Source organism: Acipenser ruthenus, chromosome 4 (assembly GCF_902713425.1).
Source record: "Acipenser ruthenus chromosome 4, fAciRut3.2 maternal haplotype, whole genome shotgun sequence".
Lineage (NCBI taxonomy): Eukaryota > Metazoa > Chordata > Actinopteri > Acipenseriformes > Acipenseridae > Acipenser > Acipenser ruthenus.
In genome coordinates this window covers 69,427,979-69,449,908 of record NC_081192.1, presented here as the reverse complement: position 1 = coordinate 69,449,908, position 21,930 = coordinate 69,427,979, and the positions used below count along the sequence as shown (strand labels likewise).

At 36.6% G+C, this 21,930-nt stretch overlaps 1 protein-coding gene across 4 annotated transcripts in view; it reads left to right on the top strand.

Moving 5' to 3' along the window:
• The window catches only part of LOC117399664 (F-actin-uncapping protein LRRC16A-like), a 118,586-nt gene that overhangs the window by 34,195 nt on the left and 62,461 nt on the right, over positions 1-21,930 (top strand). For all 4 annotated transcript variants that reach the window (XM_034917429.2, XM_059022711.1, XM_059022710.1 and 1 more), the window contains exons 11-18: positions 2,831-2,919; positions 3,649-3,743; positions 4,928-5,014; positions 7,475-7,578; positions 16,355-16,432; positions 16,533-16,609; positions 18,543-18,647; positions 19,052-19,121. In XM_034917429.2, coding sequence (XP_034773320.2) covers positions 2,831-2,919; positions 3,649-3,743; positions 4,928-5,014; positions 7,475-7,578; positions 16,355-16,432; positions 16,533-16,609; positions 18,543-18,647; positions 19,052-19,121 — 705 coding nt within the window. The remainder of the gene's footprint in view (positions 1-2,830; positions 2,920-3,648; positions 3,744-4,927; positions 5,015-7,474; positions 7,579-16,354; positions 16,433-16,532; positions 16,610-18,542; positions 18,648-19,051; positions 19,122-21,930) is intronic.

Here is a 21,930-nt window from a genome sequence, read left to right as displayed (position 1 = left end):
TTTTAATAAACAAAATAAACAAAAACAAACACCTAGCTCTATCCAAGCAATAACTAAAACACAAAACAGGAACCTAAACTATAAAACAGGACAGCTAAGCCGTTTACCTGCCAATTAAACAAAACATTAAAACAAAACACTTGTACGTTTGTACACACTGTCAAGCGGGCTCTCCACACAGCAGCCCTGAACTTTAAATACCCTGCACCTAGCTCTAATTTACAATGATCACCAGGTGCAGGGGATAATTGATAATACAATTAACAAATATAATTAAACAATAAAACAGAACAATTAAACCAAACCAATTTGCACATGTTTTTTTTTTTTATGCAGGGAGGGTATTAACCCCCTCCCTGCTGTGTTACAAAAGTAAAACAAAAGGAAAGCAACAGTGAGATTTCAGGGATCAAAAGGCAGTTCTTCCAGACAAAAACAAAAAGGAAAGCACAAGTAAAACAGTAGCTGGACGAGAATAAATTAGCTGATCTGAAGGAAGAAATGATTTGTTTTGGACAATATATATTGGGTGAGTGAATTCACAAATATTTCTCTGTCAAAGCCAGATACTGGGAAAAAAAAGAAAGAGTAAAAAGATTGGGAGTAGCAGGTTGGAGCTTCCACGTGTAGCAATGGAAGACAGTTCTTACCCAGTTCCCTTCATGAGTGGTCCAAAGACAAATATGCAGAAATGTTTGGTAGCCGTATTATCTGTTATGGATTTAACAAACACTGCCATAAGGCTTATGTTTCTGCATGCCAAACATGCAGCTGGTGATGGAAACACCACACAAGACTCCAGACACAGATGTGCTAGTCCTGGCTTGCTTTTTGCAGAAATACATTTCAGTACAAATTCTGATACACACAGGAACAAGAATATGCAGATGATTTTTAGATTTTTAGATAGGAAGCTATGTGCAAAAACGTGATCTGTGAACTCTGATCTGAAACGTGATCTGTGAACTCTGCAAGTGTACAGAGCTGTGAAAACTCTACACATTGCCAAAGTGACAAAGAATATGATACTTTTAAATATGTGATCAGAAGACATTAGTGCTTCATTCTTGTATGACGGTTATGGGGCAGAATAATCCCCAGCTGAGAAACGGGGAGAGTGGATAGTCTACTCCACCCCCACCCACTCCCTCACATACATACATATTCACGCTCTCTCTCTCTCTCTGTCCCTCCCTCCCTCCCTCTCTCTCTCTCTCTCTCTCTCTCCCTCCCTCCCTCTCTCTCTCTCTCTCTCTCTCTCTCTCTCTCTCTCTCTCTCACACTCTCTCTCTCTCTCTCTCTCTCTCTCTCTTTCTCACACACACACACACACACACACATTTGTATAAAAAGAAGATTCACAGTTCAGTTCACTTCAGTGTTGATTTGGAACCGTCATTTCATCGATTGTGACTCCTCTATTTATTTTGACCTTGGTCCTGTTTTAAAAAGCCAGATTGTTTCCATTAATGTATCATTATTAACAACTTTATTAATAAAAGTACACATTATTTGTTTAAAGCCAGAGCTTGACTCCAGCATCCTGTTTTTTCTTTCTTTACTTACCAACCGACTACAGCATTTGACCATAAATGTAATTTATACAGCATAAAACAAACTGAAATCAGGATAAGTACTTTTATTATGTTTATAAAAATGATAAATAACTCTTGTCTAAGTAAGCTGATATTGTAGAAGTTATAATTTAGTACAGTAGCTTGGTGAAACTGAATCCATCACAGAATATGTATTTAAAAAAAGAAACATATTTTCAGATATGAGAGGTAAATTCATAGTACACTGTTGCCAAGCCAAACAGATACAAACAACATGATAGCAAAAAACCTTAATCTGACAGTTGGTGCAGCCAACTTGAACATTTCTGGTCTTGGCCCATGGACTATTATTCATTATGTCTCTGTGCACACGTTCTCTGTATTTGTCTAGGCAAGGGCTAAAAAAATAAACAGAAGCTAATGTACTACTACTTTGTGCTTTAAATGCATTTAGTTTAAAAAGAAATCGTGTATCTCTGTGTTTGTAGTTGTTTTGTTGTGAGATGTGGTGTCTAATGTACATACATCTTGCAGATTTGCAGTCTGGTCAAAGCGGTCTCTGCTTCAGCTGTGCATATTAATCGACGCCCCATCAAAAACATCCCATATATTTGATAATAAATAGTAATAATAAAATACAAAATAATAATAATAAAATTACTAAAATGAAAGAATGAAGAATTAAATTGACACGTTAGGACTGAAACTATCAAAATCCTTGTTACTGATCACTTTGTGGATGAAGATCAGGGCTGCATTTTAACAGCACTTCTGGGTTTACCAATCCCCTCTAATGCTGGTTTCAGAGTATGATTATGAGTGAGTAATGGGCTCTCTATTGTTAACTCTGAGTTGACATAAATATTTCACCTTTTCCAAATTCTCTTAAGTGGGTAGAAAAAAAGCTTTATATTCCTCTTTAGATAATTCAGATTCGGACCTTTTGTGTACCAAAGCGAACAACTAACAATAATCATGATTCTTTTTTTTTACTGTAGTTATGGCTGTAGAAATATGTAAATGTGTCTGAATACAAAAATAAAAAATGTATGTGATACTGACATCAATTGAATTGACCCCTAATATCAGACATTCATGTTTGAATCCTAAATAACCTAACCTCATTTTCAAAGATATTCTCCACTATTGTGTCTGACTCTGTATGAAAATCTAACACTATGTTTAATAGTCATTATACTCTATACTATAAATATGTAATATGAATACATTCGCTTTTCTTATCAGTCTTTGTGTACATGACTTTTTATTTGTAGTCTGCAGATGTCTGTGAACAGATCTTGCGTGTTGTGAGCCGATCGAGTCGGTTGGAGGAGTTGGTGCTTGAAAATGCAGGACTCAAAACGTAAGTACCTTATTGTTTGAGTGGGAAAGATTTATCCCCTCTAAAAATCTAATGGATAAATAAATGAAAGAGCTTTCTTGCAGAGTTGAACCGTCAGCATCTACACCACACAGATTGACCACAGTGTCACAAGATTGTGATTTTACTGACCTGGGATTCTAGTTGTCTCATCCTAAACACATTTTTGTTTTAAATGACACAAAAATAATGACACTGTTGAATCTCTGGTTGACTGTAACCATGTATATGTTTTTAGTTATTATACACAGTTTTATAGAAAGTGACCTAATTCAGTATTTAATCAGCCCATTTCTTATCCACATTTGATTTACAGAACTGACTGAGAGGGGTCTTGTGATTTAAGTGTTTAAAGTTATAGATTAATTGATATATTAGTCAAATATCTGTTCCCTTTATGCCTACTGTGGGCTTGCTTAAGCTTAGCGCGACACGTATTTGCTGTTTTGCCATTTTTATTTTAACATATTGATCTCAACTCTATGAAATATAGATAGATAGTTTGCAGAGCTCCTTGGTTTCCACTTCATCCTTGACTTTGCTTTAAGCTACCAAGAAGTAGGCTTAGTTCACTTTTATATAAATAACTTTAAATGACATTCTCAAATAGCTTTGTTCTGCAGTTAAATCACTTGCTGGGTGTTAATGCAGACATTATAGTTATAACGGGTCTGTGGGATATTTCTAACCTCTTTGTTTTTAAACTTCTAGAGATTTTGCACAGAAATTGGCCAACGCCCTCGCACTTAATCCTTGTTCAGGACTTCACACAATAAACCTTACCAATAATGCACTTGAGGACCGAGGTAAGGAATATTCAAACTACCTTGTGCTTAGATTGAATTTATGACAGTATTATCACACCCGCACAGTAGGCTGTTTTTTATGTTAATGCACGTTGGGACCACTTGCCTGTGATTTGTTTCTTAAACATTTAGATGCCCATAGAAGAATTACCTTCAGTTGTCCCTAGTTACGGACTGGGGAGCTTTATTCCTCTTTGTTATGAAAGTAACTTTCGTTTTTTTATTTTCGACTTCGCTACCAAGAGCTAGAGCTGTGTACACGACAATGTCTGTTTGGAATAATCCCTCTAGACATCATGCTCTTCATTCAGTTATTTTTATAATGTAATTATGTACTCCCTTTTGTTTGGGGACCTATAATTTTATGACAGCATTATCTGTTGACAATTACCAAAGATAAATTTGTTTTCTGCTATGCCATGCTGAGATTATAACCAGAACAGGCTTTTGGGTACTGGTCCTGTGGTGGTGGTTATTATTATTATTATTATTATTATTATTATTATTATTATTATTATTATTATTATTATTATTATTATTATTATTATTATTATTATTATTATTATCTTTTGTTATTATTATCTTTTGTTGCACAGAAACCTAAATATACATGGGTTGGAGGTCTTCAGCTTTAGCTGAGGTTATTGTCTGTTTAGGAATAAAGGTTAGGTCATACTTGGCTTCACTGGCAACATCTTTATTTTTCACAATGGAACCCTACAATCATACATTGAACAATGGATATTGAAACTTAGTTATTGTATGAATATTTGTTGGTGCCACTGTACTAGAAAAAAAAAAAAACCCACATAACTGACCAAGGTCACAGACTATTTTGAGAAATATATTATATCTGTTGGTGTTGGAAGAGTATGGAGTTTTCTCTCAAGGAGCCCTGACATGCAGTTTTATGATGAATGGGCAGTACAAATGAAAGGGCCAAGTGGACTGATGTAGAATCTTTCAACTATATGGCAAGGAGCTGGAGAGCTCAGCCGTAGACAATGCCTTTTGGTTTCCCTCCCTTGAGCTTGAATGAATTTCGTTTTTGGCACCTTTTGATTAAAACAAAACATGTTATGGGAAAGGTATGGGAAGGAGGGTGGGGTGACAGGCAGCTGTTTCTTTTGAGGATTTATTCTTTGCAGTGACAGTACAGAGTTGTTTCTTGTGTTTTGTTACAGGTTTGTTCTCTCTGAGTATCCAGTTTGCCAAACTCCCAAAGGGACTGAAACACTTAAATATCTCAAAAACCTCATTATCACCTAAAGGTAAAATCTTGTACTATGAATTTGCAACATTTCTTTTTGTTTGTTTTATATATCTGCTATCAGACTATGGCCTAATGTCTTTTGGACAAGAATGACCTACCAGGATGCTGTCAATAGGTTGTAGGTTGTAGGCCAGCACTGGTTCAATGTGTTCAAAAGTTGCTGGAGTTGTTCTGAATATAGCATTCTTTATAACTACCTCTAATTTTATCAGTTGATGACAGACTGTGGAAAAGTGGTTTGCAGTGCGCAGGTGTAGAGGTGATGCAGTGCTTAGTGATTTGTCCTGTGTGATGGCACCTGGAACAGATAGAAGGGGCAGAAGGCGCTGGGGTTACATATCTGTCCCACTGCTGATAAGGCAGCGGGTCAGGGGCATTGAATCTACCTCCGCTGGGGGCCATCCGTCGCCTCCATGGTAGGGAGGTTAGGCTGCCCATTGGGATCGGGGGTCTGGGAGGTCTGGATCCCAGCAAGATGAGGGGTGGTGGTGGAGGTGGAGCCAGTCCCCTGCTGCTCGGTGGTGAGGGAGAGGTCAGTAGGCTGGCCTGGGAGGAGATCAGGGAGTCCTCGAAGTCCTTCGCCAGTTTGACCGCGGCTTCCAGGGTGGCTGATTGTAGCACCGTATCCACGTCTGGGTCTGCCGCCGACCACATGGCAGAACTGTCCACTCCACTGAATGAATGAACTACTATTTTATTTATAAATATTTATTTTGAAAAAAGAATTGAGAGTAGTGTCAATTATTGCTTATAAAGACCCTGAGAATAAACGTGTATTATGTCATTGCAATCACTCAGGTGAAACAATGTCTTGTAATCTGCCCAAATATTAATACTTTTCAACAAGACTTTCAGGAAGTATTGTAAGGTCTCTCAGGTCATAGAGTAACGTGTTTTTATACATGTATCTGTAGGCAGAATAGATCATAAAAAAACACTTCACTTAAATAAGGACATCATTTCCAATATGCTACTGTAAATTTTTTAATTGTTATAGGAAGAGAGTCAACTACAGCCAAAAAATGGCTGGTCCTGGGGGAGCATCTCACTGAAAAATGCTTGGTCCTGAAAGGGTTAAGTTGGTTCAGTGTCGTCTCTGAACCACCTCGAGAGTACATGTACCTTATGAATACATGGTGAACAAATCAAATATTTGAAAGTATTGAAACATTATTTGTCTAGCCTTTGTCTTTTTTCAGTACTATTTATAGTTCATCAAAAATCAGTAGTCACCAAGAAATTACATTTTATTGGACAATTGACCATGTTTACAAGTGCATGATGGGCTTAAGAAAAGCAACAGTCATCACAAATCCAAGCAGCTGTCTCTTCACTGGTTTCAACTGGAATGCTGAATGAGCCCAATCAACAGCAGTGACCCTTACCTGATTGCTGGATGACACTGTTATTATTATTATTATTTATTTCTTAGCAGACGCCCTTATCCAGGGCGACTTACAATCGTAAGCAAATACGATTGGTGGCTGACTAGTGTATTTATGCTTAGCATTGCTTGTAAACATAAGCGTATGTTGATTTACACGCATTTAGGATATTTTTTATTGTATATATTAGTTGATGCTTTACAATACGTAAGGGGAATTCAGTTATAACTGCTGTTGGAAAACATGGATCGAGAATTGATTAGCAGTTTGCTACGCATGTGGACTGGCAGAGCTATACTGGTGTTCTTTTCATAAAAGAGACTAATATTGCAGATAGCAGACTGTTTGGTTCAAATTGCATGTACTGCTAACAATTGATAAGAGACCTTGCGTCTACAAGCTTCTTGTTCAACATTGACTGCAAGCTAACAAGATAACAATGCTGTGGACCAGAAGGGGCCAGGCTCTAAGACTTTTGGGAATACAAAGCATAAAGGAGCTAAAAGGCTCCCAGGGACTGCCGTTGGACCCAAAGGTTCACAGGGAGAATAAGAGATAATGCCACTGGACTCAAAGGGTCTCAGGCAAAACGGAGAGATAGGAACAAGGAAGATGACAAAAACCAGATGTATGGACCTTTTTGGGCACCAGGGGTCTGAAGAATGCACTGAGTTCAGAGGTCGCCACACTAGACTAGACACACACACACACACACACACACACACACATTAATTAAATAATAATGTGTTGTCCCTTTGCCATTGGTTGAGTGTCATAGGAAGAGGAGGAGAGAGACACCTATGCAGAAGGGTATTTAATGTCATGTAAAAGATGTAACAACTGGTAATCGGTTCTATACTTGGACTGGTTTCCCTGCATGTATGAAATAAACTTAACACTGATTAAGAAATGGCGTCTGTGCAGTTTCTTAAGAAACATCGATACTCACATTTTAAGTTACATCAACTGCAATTATTATAAATTGTTTTCTTGATTAGAACTGCAAATTACTATTTATTCTACAGGCATGAAAAAATATAACCTGAGTAAAACCATTGCCTTTGGTGTTTCAGGTGTGAACAGCCTTGCCCAGTCATTGAGTGCCAACCAGTTGGTTCCCAGCACCCTCAGTTATCTTGACCTCTCAGGGAACCTTCTTCGAGGAGATGACCTCTCAGTATGTATTACATCACGTTGTGATCTTGGGGAGACAGGGCAAGGGGAATATTTTTTTTTTTATTTGTTCAACACACTTGAACGCCTTGGGTCTCAATTTCTACATATGTGTCTGGACTGAGATTCTGAATAGGGAAATAACTTCAATTTAATGGCAAACAAAAAAAATAAAAACCTGGGCTGAATGGTACCCACACTTTTTCAAGCAAGGAACATAGTGTAATTTATTTGCACTGAAAAGTAAACCTTTCTAATATTGTACATTTTCACAATATTTGACACACTTTGTTATTTACCCCAAAAATGTTTTATTTGTGTGTTCATCACAAGGAAGTGGAATCCATATCCAGATTTGGTTGAGGGGCAACAAGCTTTGCCGTTATACTTTGCCTGTTATATATACTTTGCCCGTTGGCCAAATTATATACAATTATAATTAAATATATATATATATATATATATATATATATATATATATATATATATATATATATATATATATATATATAGTTTTCATACCCCATTGGAAATCTATAATTTCTAGAAATTTCTCGAAAACAAAGAATTTTAGGAAAAATCTTTTGTAGCAAAAGTTTTGTTTTTGTGGGTGAGGTAAAAGTTACAAGAAATAGATGTCTACAATTATTTATTTCAACATTTTTTTTCAAAACTTTTCAAAAATGCTAATTCAAAAGTATTCATACCCTTTGATGCTGTGATAGTTTTGTCTACAAGGTACTTGAAATTTCAATATGATAATGCATAACCTAATTCTAAGTCTAGAAAATGCTGGGTTGTAGGTGAACATCTTTAGAGAGGATGAAAGGATTAGGCATAGGATGATTGATGTCATTACCAATAAGTCAATACGGGAAAAAGTAAAGAGCTATCTGAAGACCTTAGGCAGAAAATGATTTAATGTCATAAAGCTGGAGAAGGATACAAGAAAATTTCCAAGCATCAGAGTATCCCAATTTCAATTATAGTTTCTGTTATCAAGAAGTACAAGACTCATGGTACTGTCACAACGCTCCTTCAGTCTGGAAGAAAGAAGGTTCTTTCACCAAGAAGAAGTAGAAGAATAGTGAGGAAGGTTAATAAAAATATGAGATTGACGGCCAAAGATATTCAAAGTGAATTGGCTGCAAGTGGGACTGGTGTTTCCATTTCAACCGTAGGTCGAGTATTGCATGGCAATGTCTCAATGGTCACAGACCAAGGAAGAAGCCACTCTTAGGAAAACATCACAAGGACAATCGCTTAAAGTTTGCAAAACGGCATTTGAATGATGGATACGAGTTCTGGTCAAAGGTTTTATGGAGTGATGAAACAAAAATCAAGCTATTTGGTCACGCTGATAGTCATTACGTTTGAAGAAAATCTGGTGAGGTGTACAAAGAAAAGAACACCATGCCTACTGCCAAGTTTTTCTGTAGTGTTTACAAACCGCTAAAAAGACATTATTTGATGTTCCATTGCCAGCCCTGGAATATAATGGATCCTGTTAGAACGGAGTTCTGTTTACAGCGCATTGAGGAGGCATGTCCCTGCCAAACAACATGGGTTTTAATGGGGAATTACTTTGGTTAAAACAGACTCGTTTATAACGAATATACGGTTTAATACATACAGTTTTCCCGTTCCACAGGCAGGTCTTTTGCATTTAATACGTACAATTTAATACATACAGTACCCTTTAATATCTACCTTGTTCCATAGGTAGATACATTATTTTGCGCAAATAAGGTAAATCCGGTACAGTAAATGACAGCCACGGTGGCATTTGTGACGTCAGGAAAAACAGTTGCTGTTTTCTTTTATTCTTCTATGTTTTTTTTGGCACAGCCATTGTACAGTTTAAATGTACAACTAATGTTCCACATTTTCAATTTGTATCTTTAAAAATAATTCCTGGGATTCTTTGGGAGTTTAAAATAGGGATAAAATCGGTAAAACAAAAAAAAATGTTTTTAATTGAAATATCGGTAAAAAAAATCAGGGAAAAAAATCTCAGTATTCACACTTTACATGTGGAATATGATGCGTAGCAGTTCTGGTTTCTGATAAAGTTTAATGTCCCTGGCATGTATAATGAAGCAGAATCTGTGCAAGTCGAGGCCACATTTTTCCAAGTTAGCTGGTACTTTGCGAACATTTGGGCAATCGGAAATAGTATCTGCAGAAGAAATGAACATGACATCAGCACAAAACAAACCAGGTTTATTCGCCTTGAAATCCTAAAAAGAAAATTGACAGAACTGGACAGTGCAAGCTACTGGGAGACGCGTCAAAAATCACACTGGATATTCCCATCAATGCGTTCCATAAGTTTACCAACTAAAGCATCATCATTTTCTGTCAAATATTTACGATTAAGATTGTTGGCGTTAGGCAGTGTTTTAGCTGATGGACAGTACTGTCGCATGAAGTCACCAATACACACCTCTCTGCAATAAACAATGTCTGTCCAGCAAAGCACAGTACTAAACGTACCTGCTTTATCCTAGGATGCAATGCAGGGCTTATTACAATATCGGATTCAAAATAAAACAGCATTTTAATCAAAATATTGTGTATTTCCTAGAAAATAGTACCAGGAAGATATTGAATGGTAGACAAAAAATCAGGTATAAATCAGTAAAAACCAACATTCAGTTAAAAAAAAAAAAAAAAAATTGGTAAAATTCGGAATAAACCGGAAATGCAGAACACTACGTATAAGGTATAACGTATATAATTTTAATTACATTTACCGAAAGTACAAATTTGTAAAATGGTACTACTTATTACACTGTACGGCCCACAGGGGTGTGTTTTGTACAAATAATAAACCCCTTAACTTGGCAGTTAAGTTTTCTTGTATTGTTTATATTTAAGGCATTTATGTTCGCAGTTACATATAGCATATCGAATTGTGTTTACTACGTACTTTATTTATAAAGTACTGACTTCTATTGCCCCTTGGAGTCTGTTATAAGTGGAGTGCACCTTTATATATACATGGATGAAGGCTATATTTGCATCAGAAAAAAGGCATAATACCACAGTAGTGACGTCAAGATGGCATATTCGTCTAGAAGATTATACTTGACCTTTGACCCATATTTGACTCCTGTGCACCCTGAGACCACGTTCCAAATGTCTCGTTTTCAAACACTCGACAACACCCACAATTTTCTACTCTGACAATGAATAAGAAAAAAAAAAGCATACGCCATTGTGGCAAAGTGGTTAACAGTGTACAGGTGCAGAAGTGATGCAGTGCTTAATCAGGAGATAATCCAATTAGAAAGTCTTTAATGGTGTAATCCAGGTCTGGTGACCTCAAACAATAATCCCAGGCAATACACAGCAATGTGTATTGCACTGTTCAAAATAAAGGGTTTGCAGTCCCAAATAATAAACACAGTCCAGTTACACACACACTATACAAACAAGGTCACCAGTCTTGGGTGCGTGCTGCAGTGCTCGTGGTGCTAATACAATTATTTATCGTGACACAGGTGTAGCGATCTCTGGGTTCGTGCTGGCCTCAAGCGACAGCTCCGGAACATGTTAGCCATCTACTAATAACAAGAAGTAACAATTAGAGACGAGACAAAACAAACAAAACAGTATTTAACACAGGTCCTTCCGGGTCATTTCCTTAACCATAAACTAAGGAACAGATCACGTCGCTCTGTCCCCTATTTGTACCATCACTCATGACCCCTTGGTAAACGATCACAGCCGCTCCTCCAATCTGCGGCTGCCACATCGTTTCCCTTCCGGGTCGATGAGTTAGTGCTCTGGAGCTCCGCCCCCTTTCTAGATGACGACTTCCTTTTAAACCTGGGAATGAATTGTCGGGCCATGCAGTCCAGGGCACTCTGTTCCCTTTACACAGCGCCCTCACAGGTCAGGAGGGAGATCTAACACCAAGAATCATTCTATCTCTGTCACACACAGTCTATGTGCTTGGTCCATAGAATCTTCAATCCCTATAAGGTCTAACATAGTTCGTGCTCCCGTAGATTCTAACTTGTTCGGCTGAACAAGATTGGTTGATTTATGACAGGTTTAACCAGTCTGCCTCTATCACTTCGTCCTGTTGTTGGAAGCTGAAAGTCAAAGCAGGATAATCAAAGCAAAACAGCATAAAAGCTTGATACGACAAGAGCAACAAATAGTTTTTTTTGTTTGGTTATATAGGCATTTGCTGTATGGTCAGGTTGTGCCTCTTTGTTAAGCATCACGTGAACTGTTTCGTTAGAATTCTTGATTTCATTTTAACTGGATCTCTTCGTGGAAACTGACAACCTTTGACTGACCCCCTTTACAGGTTGTGGTTGACACCTTTTATTCTAGGCCCTGCAGATGTCTCTGATGAGTCTCAGATGAGAAGTGTTTTTACCCAATTTGTGTTATTGGCACTGTTCTTGTCTTTTTAAGTAACTGCAATGGTGATAAATGTCTTTTACTTTAAACCGTTGTTTTAATTAACAGTACAGTTCCTACAGGGTAGTGTGTGATATGAAAATGTAATGCATACCCGAGGGGACAAACTACAACACCGCTACACCAGCAGTTGAATTCAATTGATAGAGAAAAAGTAGATAAAAACAGGCAGGAGCTTTAAAACATTTTAAAACAAGTTTTATATTTTAGTACCTCCCAGGTATTGCTTATTATAGTTTCAGTGTTTCACATCTTATGAATCAGACACTTTTTTAAATAAGCATAGATTTAAATTTATATAAATTATGCAAACAATTGTGTCGTTGCTTTCTCTCTTTTTTTTTTTTAGGCACAGGTGCTGAAAAGCTAGCCTAGGGTTTAACTTGTAGAAAGACAAAAGACGGGTACTGACATCAATATACCCCCAAAAAATGTGTCATTTTAATTTAATTGATGGCCTATCTATCATTCGGAAGCCTAGTGAAGAAAAATATTTTGTGTATTCTTTTAGGTATTTCTGGCATTTTATCTGACAATGTATTTCTACGCAAAACTGGTTAACTCAGGGGGGGCTCCAATTGACACAAGATGTGTCCTTCTCTCCAGCAAAGCATTTTATATCGTGCCCTGTAAAAACTACAGACTGCCAGTAATGCCAATGGTGTTTATTCCAATGTGTCTTTATAAGGCTGCGTGCTTTATTATTTGAAGTGATACATGATCATAACTTATTCCTGAAACTAAGGCAGCTGCGTGATTCCTTTTTCTCTGCATGAGGTAAAAATACTATATAATAACAGATGCTGTTTAAATTAGGAAAGTAGTCTTAACTGTAGTCTTTTCAACTATGTGTTCAAGAAAAAAGAAAAATATATATTTTGTGAGATGGGGATGGGACAAGTAGATTTTTAAGAACAACAAGCAGATTAAGAAGCACAAGTAGATTTTTGTCCCTTTTTACACTTATAACTGTAAAATTCCAAAGCTCTTTTCAAAGTATCTGCTCTGGTGTACTAATAGTGTAAGGATTATTTTCACATTGTCAAACAGGTAACACAGGTAACAGGTAATAACAATCCATGTGGTATGGAACAGGAAAGCCAGAGCACTTATTATTATGTTTTGTTTTCTTTTATTGCACTGGAACGGTCATTTTGAAAAGAGCTTTGAAACAGACTTTAAAGTTATGTGTAAAAAGTTTACAGGATGTTTACAATGAAAAGAAAAAGTACAGGTAAATCATTTAAACAGTTGTAGCAACATGCTGGGACGTATAACGCTATATTTTTTTGGAACCCAGCTACTAACTCTTTAAGGTTTCCAGCCATCTTCCTAAGTAGGCAACCTGACAGTCCATTTGTAGCACTTGCATTCTTACTTTTGGGATCATATAAATAGGATTCATCACTATAGTAATAGCAGCTGAGACCAATGTGCAGGATCAGCAAGCACAACATATACTGCTAGAACAGTAAGCGCTGAGGTGGCAACCTTGTGGTGGTCCTGACATTTTAGCAATAATGAGGCACATTACATAAGTAAGTGCGGACCCTAAAGAAGTTTTAACATGTTTTATAAACACCAGGGTAAGATGTTAGGTTTATCAGACTAGGGAATGAAGTCAGATCTGTTGTCTTGCCCATTGTGATAAAATTCAGGTTTTATGTATTACAGAATACATAGCAAGAATGCCATTTACAATATAAATGTTTCAGACAGCCCATTTACTCAAAAGTGTGCTACAGTTGACAAGTACCTTTGACTCATGAGCCATTAATTCTGATGTTCAAATTAGTCACGCCAGTCTGTTGCTTAGCTCATTCCAACCCTTCAAAAAAGAAGTACAATTAAAACAACTTCCTCAGAAATCGAGAATTAATCCTACTCCTGAGGTCAGATCTTTTGTTCACAACAATTGAACTGTGAGCTCGTCTCAGTCACGGGATTAATTCAGCCTTCCTTAGGAAGTTGACATCAACAGTAACACAAAACAGTGATTCACACAAACACAGTTAATAGTATAGGTGCAGTTTGTGCACTAGGACTGAATGACAGTGTAATAATTTGTTTAAGGTTTGTAAATCAGGTGGGCATGTTTAGACCTCTGTAAGTACAATACGGCCTTTAACCTTTCAATGTATCATGTCCAGTTTACATACTTATTTAGCATTGCGTTCATGCTGCTATGCCACAGCTGCTCTGGCAGTTGTCTATTGAAATATATTGTATTATTGACAACCACTAGTATTCTCTTACCCTGTGACTTCCAAACAATACTGTTACTTTTTCATTTTCTTGTATGATGTGGTTGGCCAACAGGGTGAAAGGTACAGCCATAGTTGGATAAATCAAAATGTAAGACTTTTAGAATACAAACAACATTATGTATAAGGATACTGGTGCTGTATTTTAATTAGTTTTTTGGATTAGGTTAAACATATTGGATGGATTGTGATTTTCATATTGTTGTAGAACAATAGCAAATGCCTTTGGATTATTATAGTAATCTATAGTTATTTTTATAAACAGAAGTTATGTGGCAATATAAAATGACAAGGATATAAAATATGTAAACTGTTAGACAGAAACTGTTAGTAGTTTCTAAGCGAACAGAACATTTGAAGATTTTTTTAAACTTCCAACTGCTGGAAGTACTTGCAAGGGGGCATGTGTCCTTACATCTTAAATTAGCTTTGGGGAAAGAAAAGAATTCTCTGCTTTCAAAAAAATAAAAAAAATAATATGGAGTTCTCGATAAAAAAAGACTCTGGAAGAAGATTGTAATGTAAAAGTGTACATGGTTGCAGGCAGCGGTCCTGATAAGCTGTGTACCTGCCATTTTTATGTATTAAAAAATCTGAAATACGCACTACATTTAAATTGAATGCGTAAAAGTATGCATAGCAGTTTTGCTGCACAGCTTGTCTGCCTCCCCTAAAACTTCCACTAACAACTAAATCTCCCAGAATACAATGCCTTCAGTTACTAGGAAACTGTAGACAAGAAAAACCAACCCAACAACATTATCCAGTCTCTGGCTAGCTCTGTTGACTTTGCAGCCATTCACAGTAAGAATATGAAAAATTCGAAGCTACACAGGTTGAAGCGTAAACACCCCATTCCAGCTACAAATCCATCTGGAACAATCGTCAGAGGCAACCTCTAAAAAAAGGTGCCTATAATATTGAACGAACTGTTTTATAACTTATTAATGCATTTCCTTAATTTATTTATCTGTATGGCTTAATATTGAAGTTTTAACATGTTCACTGAGTTTAAGAATTTAATGTTAAAATATAAGTAATGTAATTAATTTGCAGAGTCAGCGTGATACCTTGAAAAAAATGCGCTGACCCGATAAAGAACCTGAACACACACGTGTGGTTGTACAGTAGTTCAATGTAACATTGCAGTTAAAATGGAAGGCTCTTTTTTAATGCCTACCCCATTACCATGAAAGATTGTACAGTATTTATCGAAATTAGTCATGACTTCAAGGTAATGTTGCATTTTACCCCCTGAAAATACATTTTTAAAATTATCACACTATACCTTTAAACCGTATTAGTTGCCTTTAAACCGCCTTAAAAGTGCTAAATACAGTTTGCGTCCACACTACACAGCGTTTAATATTAGATTGCATCAGGTAGTGCGGTGTATCAGAAGGGTGGATGCTGTAATACTGTACTACATTTTTTGTGTATCCTCCAATATCCCAAAATGCTTTGTGGTATGTTTGGCAAAATACAGGCGCCTGAATGACTTTTGTGCTTAAAAAAAATAAATCTGTCAGGACATCTCTAGTAAACTAGTGGGGAAAATAACAAAAGCACAACGTTAAATAAGGCGACTGCAAAAAATGAAATACAAGTTAAAAGTAGGATCGGGGATGAACAATTCACGTAATTTGTCAGCTCTGTTTGAAATAAAATTAAGGGGACCAGAATTAGGCTCAGGCAAGATATGAAGGTAAAAACTAAGTTTAGCATATGGCCCTATGTTAATATGGGGCATAACACATTATTTTAAAATAAAATACGGTGCATGGTGGGATACTATCGTATTAATTTCCACTGTTCATTGCGCTGCTACGAACTGTAACCAAACTATTCTAATAGTGTGTGGACGCAGTAAGCCTGACTAAGCATGAAACGGTACTTCAGTGTGGACGCTTTGAGCTGAATTAATGAGAACGGTTTCAACTACGGTTCTCGAGATCGGTTATGTAGTGTGGACAGGGCCTTAGAGGGCAAGTTACTCCCAGACCCAAAACCTTATCTGGAGCGCCGGTTACTGCTCAAACCTCATATTCATTAATGTTTCTTTTTTTCTTTATTAAGAATCTGTACAGTTTCCTGGCTCTACCCAACAGCCTTACTGTCCTGGATGTATCCAACTCCGACTGTGCACTTGATATGGTAAGTTTAACATCCTGAACAGTTGATCTTATGGTTAATAGTTTGTACCAGAAAAAAGAACTTGTGTATAAATATGTTACCTTCCTTTTATGTTTTTCAGATGTGTGGAGCACTTACACGAGGCTGTCTACAACACCTGGCAGTTTTAAACTTCTCCAAGACTGTTTTCTCTCACAGGTACATCTTCATGTTATCCCAACTTGATTAGTAAGGGAATGTCCTTTGTGAAATCTCTGTCTTATTCAAGGTTTATGTGCTAGGTGATGTTATAGTAAGATTTGACCATAAAGTCTCCTATAGAGTGACTACAGCATATACAGTAAAACCAAGTTCATTCTTCTGGTGTAGCCTGTCTTGTTTTATGCCATAAGAACAACTGAGGGCTCCATGTGCGCAACAGGTGTACTGGTACTGGAACACAAATTTGAGATGTGCCACTCACATGTGGTTGAGTCACCTTGTACAGGTCGTACACACTGCTGTATGATGAAATATTTAAAATTGTATATATATTTTTTGCATTGTACACCAATTTGTACAATGCAGCAGCATTATTTATTTTGTGTTACCAGTAGTACTACTGTACTGTATACTGTATAGGCCTACTGTACACATTTATATTTGTACATAATGTAATGTGTAGCCTACCCAAAACACATTAGTGTTATTTCAGCACAATGCTTTAAATTTAAAATACATCAAGAACTGTAAATGTAAATGTATGTGTGATTTTATTGTATTGTTTTTAAACTTGACACCTCCTTATGTCAGACAAACATGTCCGGTTTAGCGAGGGGCTACTGTATGACATTTAACAAAAACTATGTTATTTTGATTCTTGCACCCTTGCATGTATAGACGTTATCCTTCGGGCACCCTCTGCTGCAGCAAATCACAACTCAACTCCTGCTATTTATTTGAACAATGTCGCACGACTCTCGCAATGTATGCTAGAGATCTCGCAACAAATATTTAAATGAGTATATTGCGGCTCTTTTCATGAACATATTTTCTCTTAGTACATACGACAAAATGTGCACTTTGCGAATTGTTGCAACGAAAATGTAATTTGTGGTATGTTTGCGCTGCGACTGGCCCTTAGTACATCTACCCCTTAGTGTCTGCTAAGTTATTACAACAATTTAAAGTTGTATTTTGGATGTCATGGAAAACAGTCATTATTCAATCTGTGATGGAACGTTGATCCTGTTTTTTTAAATATCTTTTTTTTGTTATCATTAATACATGCAGACTAATGAATGCCACTGATAACTTGACACCAAGCCTTTGTTTCCATAAGGAAGGGCCTAATCTCTTCAAAATCTGAAGGTGCCAGTCTGCCAAAATAGACCTGGTACAGTACATCCGCTTATGGTGCTGAAAAGTATGATGTTGGAGATTGCATGTCTGACAGCATTTGAAGGTCTTTCACTGACTTGGCATCTCACAAACTCTTTACTGCTGAAAACAATTCAGTCATGTTCTTGTCACTGCCTGTCACATGGGCAATTTAGCAATCACACCAAGGTTTACAGATTAAATACTGTCTAATGTAGAAGCAACTAAAATATTTAAGGGATGGTTGAATGGAACAGACCATTCTATACATCCAAACACTAAGCAGGATTGTCCAAGTGATTTTTACATTCATGTTTAACCCTTCAATTCGGATGATCTGATAATGGTTTCTATGTTTTGTCATGAGAACAGAAATTTATATAAACTCATGTTCGTGGATCTTTTAGCATCCCAAAATATGAAGGATCTGATGTAAAACAACAATGTGATGGTGGTTTTCAGGCAAACGATGTCCAATTTTGACAGGTTTAGTTATAATAGGGAATACTTCAAAGTACAGCCCAAAGGTTGCATTTTAATTATGGCACCGCTATACTTGTAGCAGAAATTTAAAAAGTTCCAAATAAAAAAAAAAACAACAACTGGAATTTAGCTAGCCATTTTATGCAGCATTATCGTTAAAAGAATTGCACAAAGTTATCATAGTGTTTATAATTTGGTCCAATCAAAGGATAAGGTGTTCTAGGGTTAGAGCTGAAACATGTACGGAATTATTGAAATGGGTGCATTTATCTATTTGTTTTTCAAACAGGAAAGGCAAAGATGTCCCACCATCCTTCAAACAGTTCTTTAGTAGTTCTCTGGCTTTATCAAGCATTACTATGTCAGGCACCAAACTCCCTCCTGAAGCACTGAAGTAAGCCTTGTTATGTTATTCATTGCACTTTTGAAAACATTTTAGCTTAACTTTTGTAAGTGAAGCATAACTTCAGAATCTCTTAGATGGATGATATGGCTTCCTACTGAGCTTGATCAATAAAAAAGTTGATTTGCCATGCCGTTATAACAAGTAGCATGTAATAAACCAGTGACTGAAATAAAAAACATAACTACCAAAATTAATTTTCTTTAACAATACATATTTGTTTTGATGTGTTCATAATGATGCTGTCCCCGTACTGTACACTCCAGCAGGTACATTTTTCTGAAGTGCAAGTATTGGGCATTTGAATTCATTTGAATTCAATTATTTTCAGCTTATACTAGTGTTTTGTTTGAGAAATAGCTAACCTTGTTTAACATCGCCTCTCTTTTCCCCAGATCACTTTTACTAGGCCTTGCTTGCAACCCTCACCTGAAGGATGTATCTCTAGATCTTAGTTGCTGTGAGGTAAGAGCATGTAGAACAACAAGAGTTTAAACTACCTTGTTTACTGATATAAAAAAAAAACTTAGAAGCTGCTTGCTGAAACTTGCAGGATACTGACAAATAAACTAAGGCAGGGGTGTGCGATTCGTATCGCCCGACGCCCGGGACAAGTTTTGCCGTTATACTTTGCCCGTCGGACATGTCGTTTTTATTTATTTATTTTTCCTATGTTCATTCTGTTGCTAGAAAGACACTCCGGGTATATTTCTAGAGCCACGCAAGTTTTTGAAAACTGAATTGCGGAAGTCTAGCACCAAAGCACAAACATTTCAAAAAGCGTTTACATCCCACCCCTATCACTTCTGATTGGCTAGCTGTGGGAAAAGCGGATCTTCTATTGGTTACAAAGAAATCCACAAATGGCTGCCAAGAGAACCTCTGGCAGTGCACAGACTAATCTTTTCAATTTAAGGTGTTATTTCCATTTTTTGTAAATTCGCAAATGAGTGATGCTGCTTTCTTAATTCATGAACCTGACATTTAAATTCAGCAATCTAGTAAAGTTACAAAAACAAACAAAAAAAAAAAACACCATAGATGCTGAGGTATTAGCGGATTTAAAAAATCATGTTGTGTAATTTATACAATTATTTCTGAGTCAACTTTGTGGTTAAGCGTGTACAGTAAAACTTGAACTTTACTGTTTAGAAGCATTTCAAGACAAACTTACCCTGGCAAAAAATGTAATGATTTTTGTTTTTCTTTCGATGTCAGTGTTGCTAACCTAGGCTATTAAATACTAGATTTGAACGAAAGCGATATTAGTTATTTATTGGACATGCTAAATCCATCGATTTCTGAAACTATTAAAACATGAAGATTGTCAAATATGTTTATAATGATAGAAACAAATGCTTATATATGAGATTTGTACAATATTGTATTATTATTTTAAAATATTGACTGTAAATCTCATGGCAGTTTGTTTATATATTCATTCATTTATGTATTTATTTTTCAGTGAGAGTAGTACAGAGAAAAAAAAAAGCCATCAGGGTATGAAACGAGGATCCCTCTGCTGCAGCAGTGTTCCAGTTAGCCATCATGGGACAAGATGTTAGATGAATAGCTGTAAAATGTTGCACACTGTTTAAAATAAATAAGTATATAATAGAAATAAAGGAAAAAACATATTTTGTTTTTGCAGAATTTGATGGAGCCTACTGTAAATATTGCATGCATTGTAGTAGAAAAACAGTAAAAAATACAAAGAAACTTGACAGGTTATACACAAGTCCTTTACAGATCTAGGGTTCAGCAGTTACAAAACTGAAAGCACGTCAAGAAAAACCAGAATTCCACAAAGCAGCAGTAATAGTTGGCAATGATTTCGTATCTGTGATGCAACACCTGTACCATGAGGAGTTGGATTCAGCATATAGAGAAAGAGTGGAAAAAACAGGCAGAAGCTTTTTTTATATTTGAATAACTTCCAAATATTGCTTATTATAGTTGTACTCTTAGTATATTACTGAAATTTACTAACAAATGTGTTCCAAACTGCACTGAAAGGAAGATTTCCTTAAAGTATGTTATACATTTGTTGAGGTGAGGTGAGGTCACAGGGAACCTTTTGTGTATCTTGAAGAATTTAGTGAACCCATCAAGCTACAAGGCTAGATCCGCCCCTGTTAATCACTGATTGATTGATTGTGTTCACTGTTAAATAAAACCAAAATCCTACAAGTTATATTCTTCTTTTTTGTGTGTGTTTTGTGTGACAGGGAGGGGGCAAGTAGATTTTTAAGAAGGACAAGTAGATTTTTCTCACATTTTGTCCCTTGGACAACAAGTTTTTTTCAAAAATTGCACCCCCCAGTAAGGTTAAGGCCCCTATGTACCAGACACGATGCGACACGCGAAAATGTGCAGCGATGCGACAAAATTTAATAGAACCTATACTTTCACACCCCAGACTGGAGTCCTGCATTGAGTCAGATACCCGTCGGGTCAGAATGTGAACTTTTTCACGGTTTGCGGTTAGGGTGCGGGTCAAAAAAATGTAATTTTCGGGTCAGGCTCAGGTCTGAATTTGAATCATCAAAAACGTTTTCTGTCCTTCAGCGTACTAGTCTGTAACCCTTTCTCAAATAGCGTATTAGAAGGTAAATGTACTGGTATTCCCTGCACTAAAGCAGGAGGCGATTAGGGAGAAGTCCGCTGACTAAGCAGTGTTCTCGGTTTGTATTGCCGCTTGTTTGATACGTCTTAAGAGCCTTTTTATCATGTCTGCTTGGTGATATTAAAAATGTTTGTGGACGAGGTGAAACAAAAGATAGTGCAGGATTTATATCATGTAGCTTTATGACAAAGATCATCGCAATTATAAAGATACAGAGTTTAAATATAATATATGGGAGTCCATTTCAAAGAAACTGGATAAACCTGGTATGTATGATTTATTGCCATATATGTTGAAATACCATCAGTGAAGAACCTCAACATTTCCACATCATGTTGATGAATATGTACCAGTCTTGATCATAGTTTTGCAATTTTTAATAGTTTTATAGATTTGGTAGTTTTCTAATCTGTTGCGTTGCTTGAGGTGTGCATGGTCATGTCGCTACAAAAGTGTCTTGTCGCCCGATGAAAAATCGCATTGTATCTGGTGTTTGCTTTACATATTTATTTTCTTTTTGTTGTTGAGCTTTCTTTGCTTTATAGAGACCATTCCTTTCAAATTAGAACTCAATTAAAAACATGCTGTTCTGTTTTACTGAAACAGAGGGTATAGAAGAGACTAACACCTGCAAAATACAATATATTG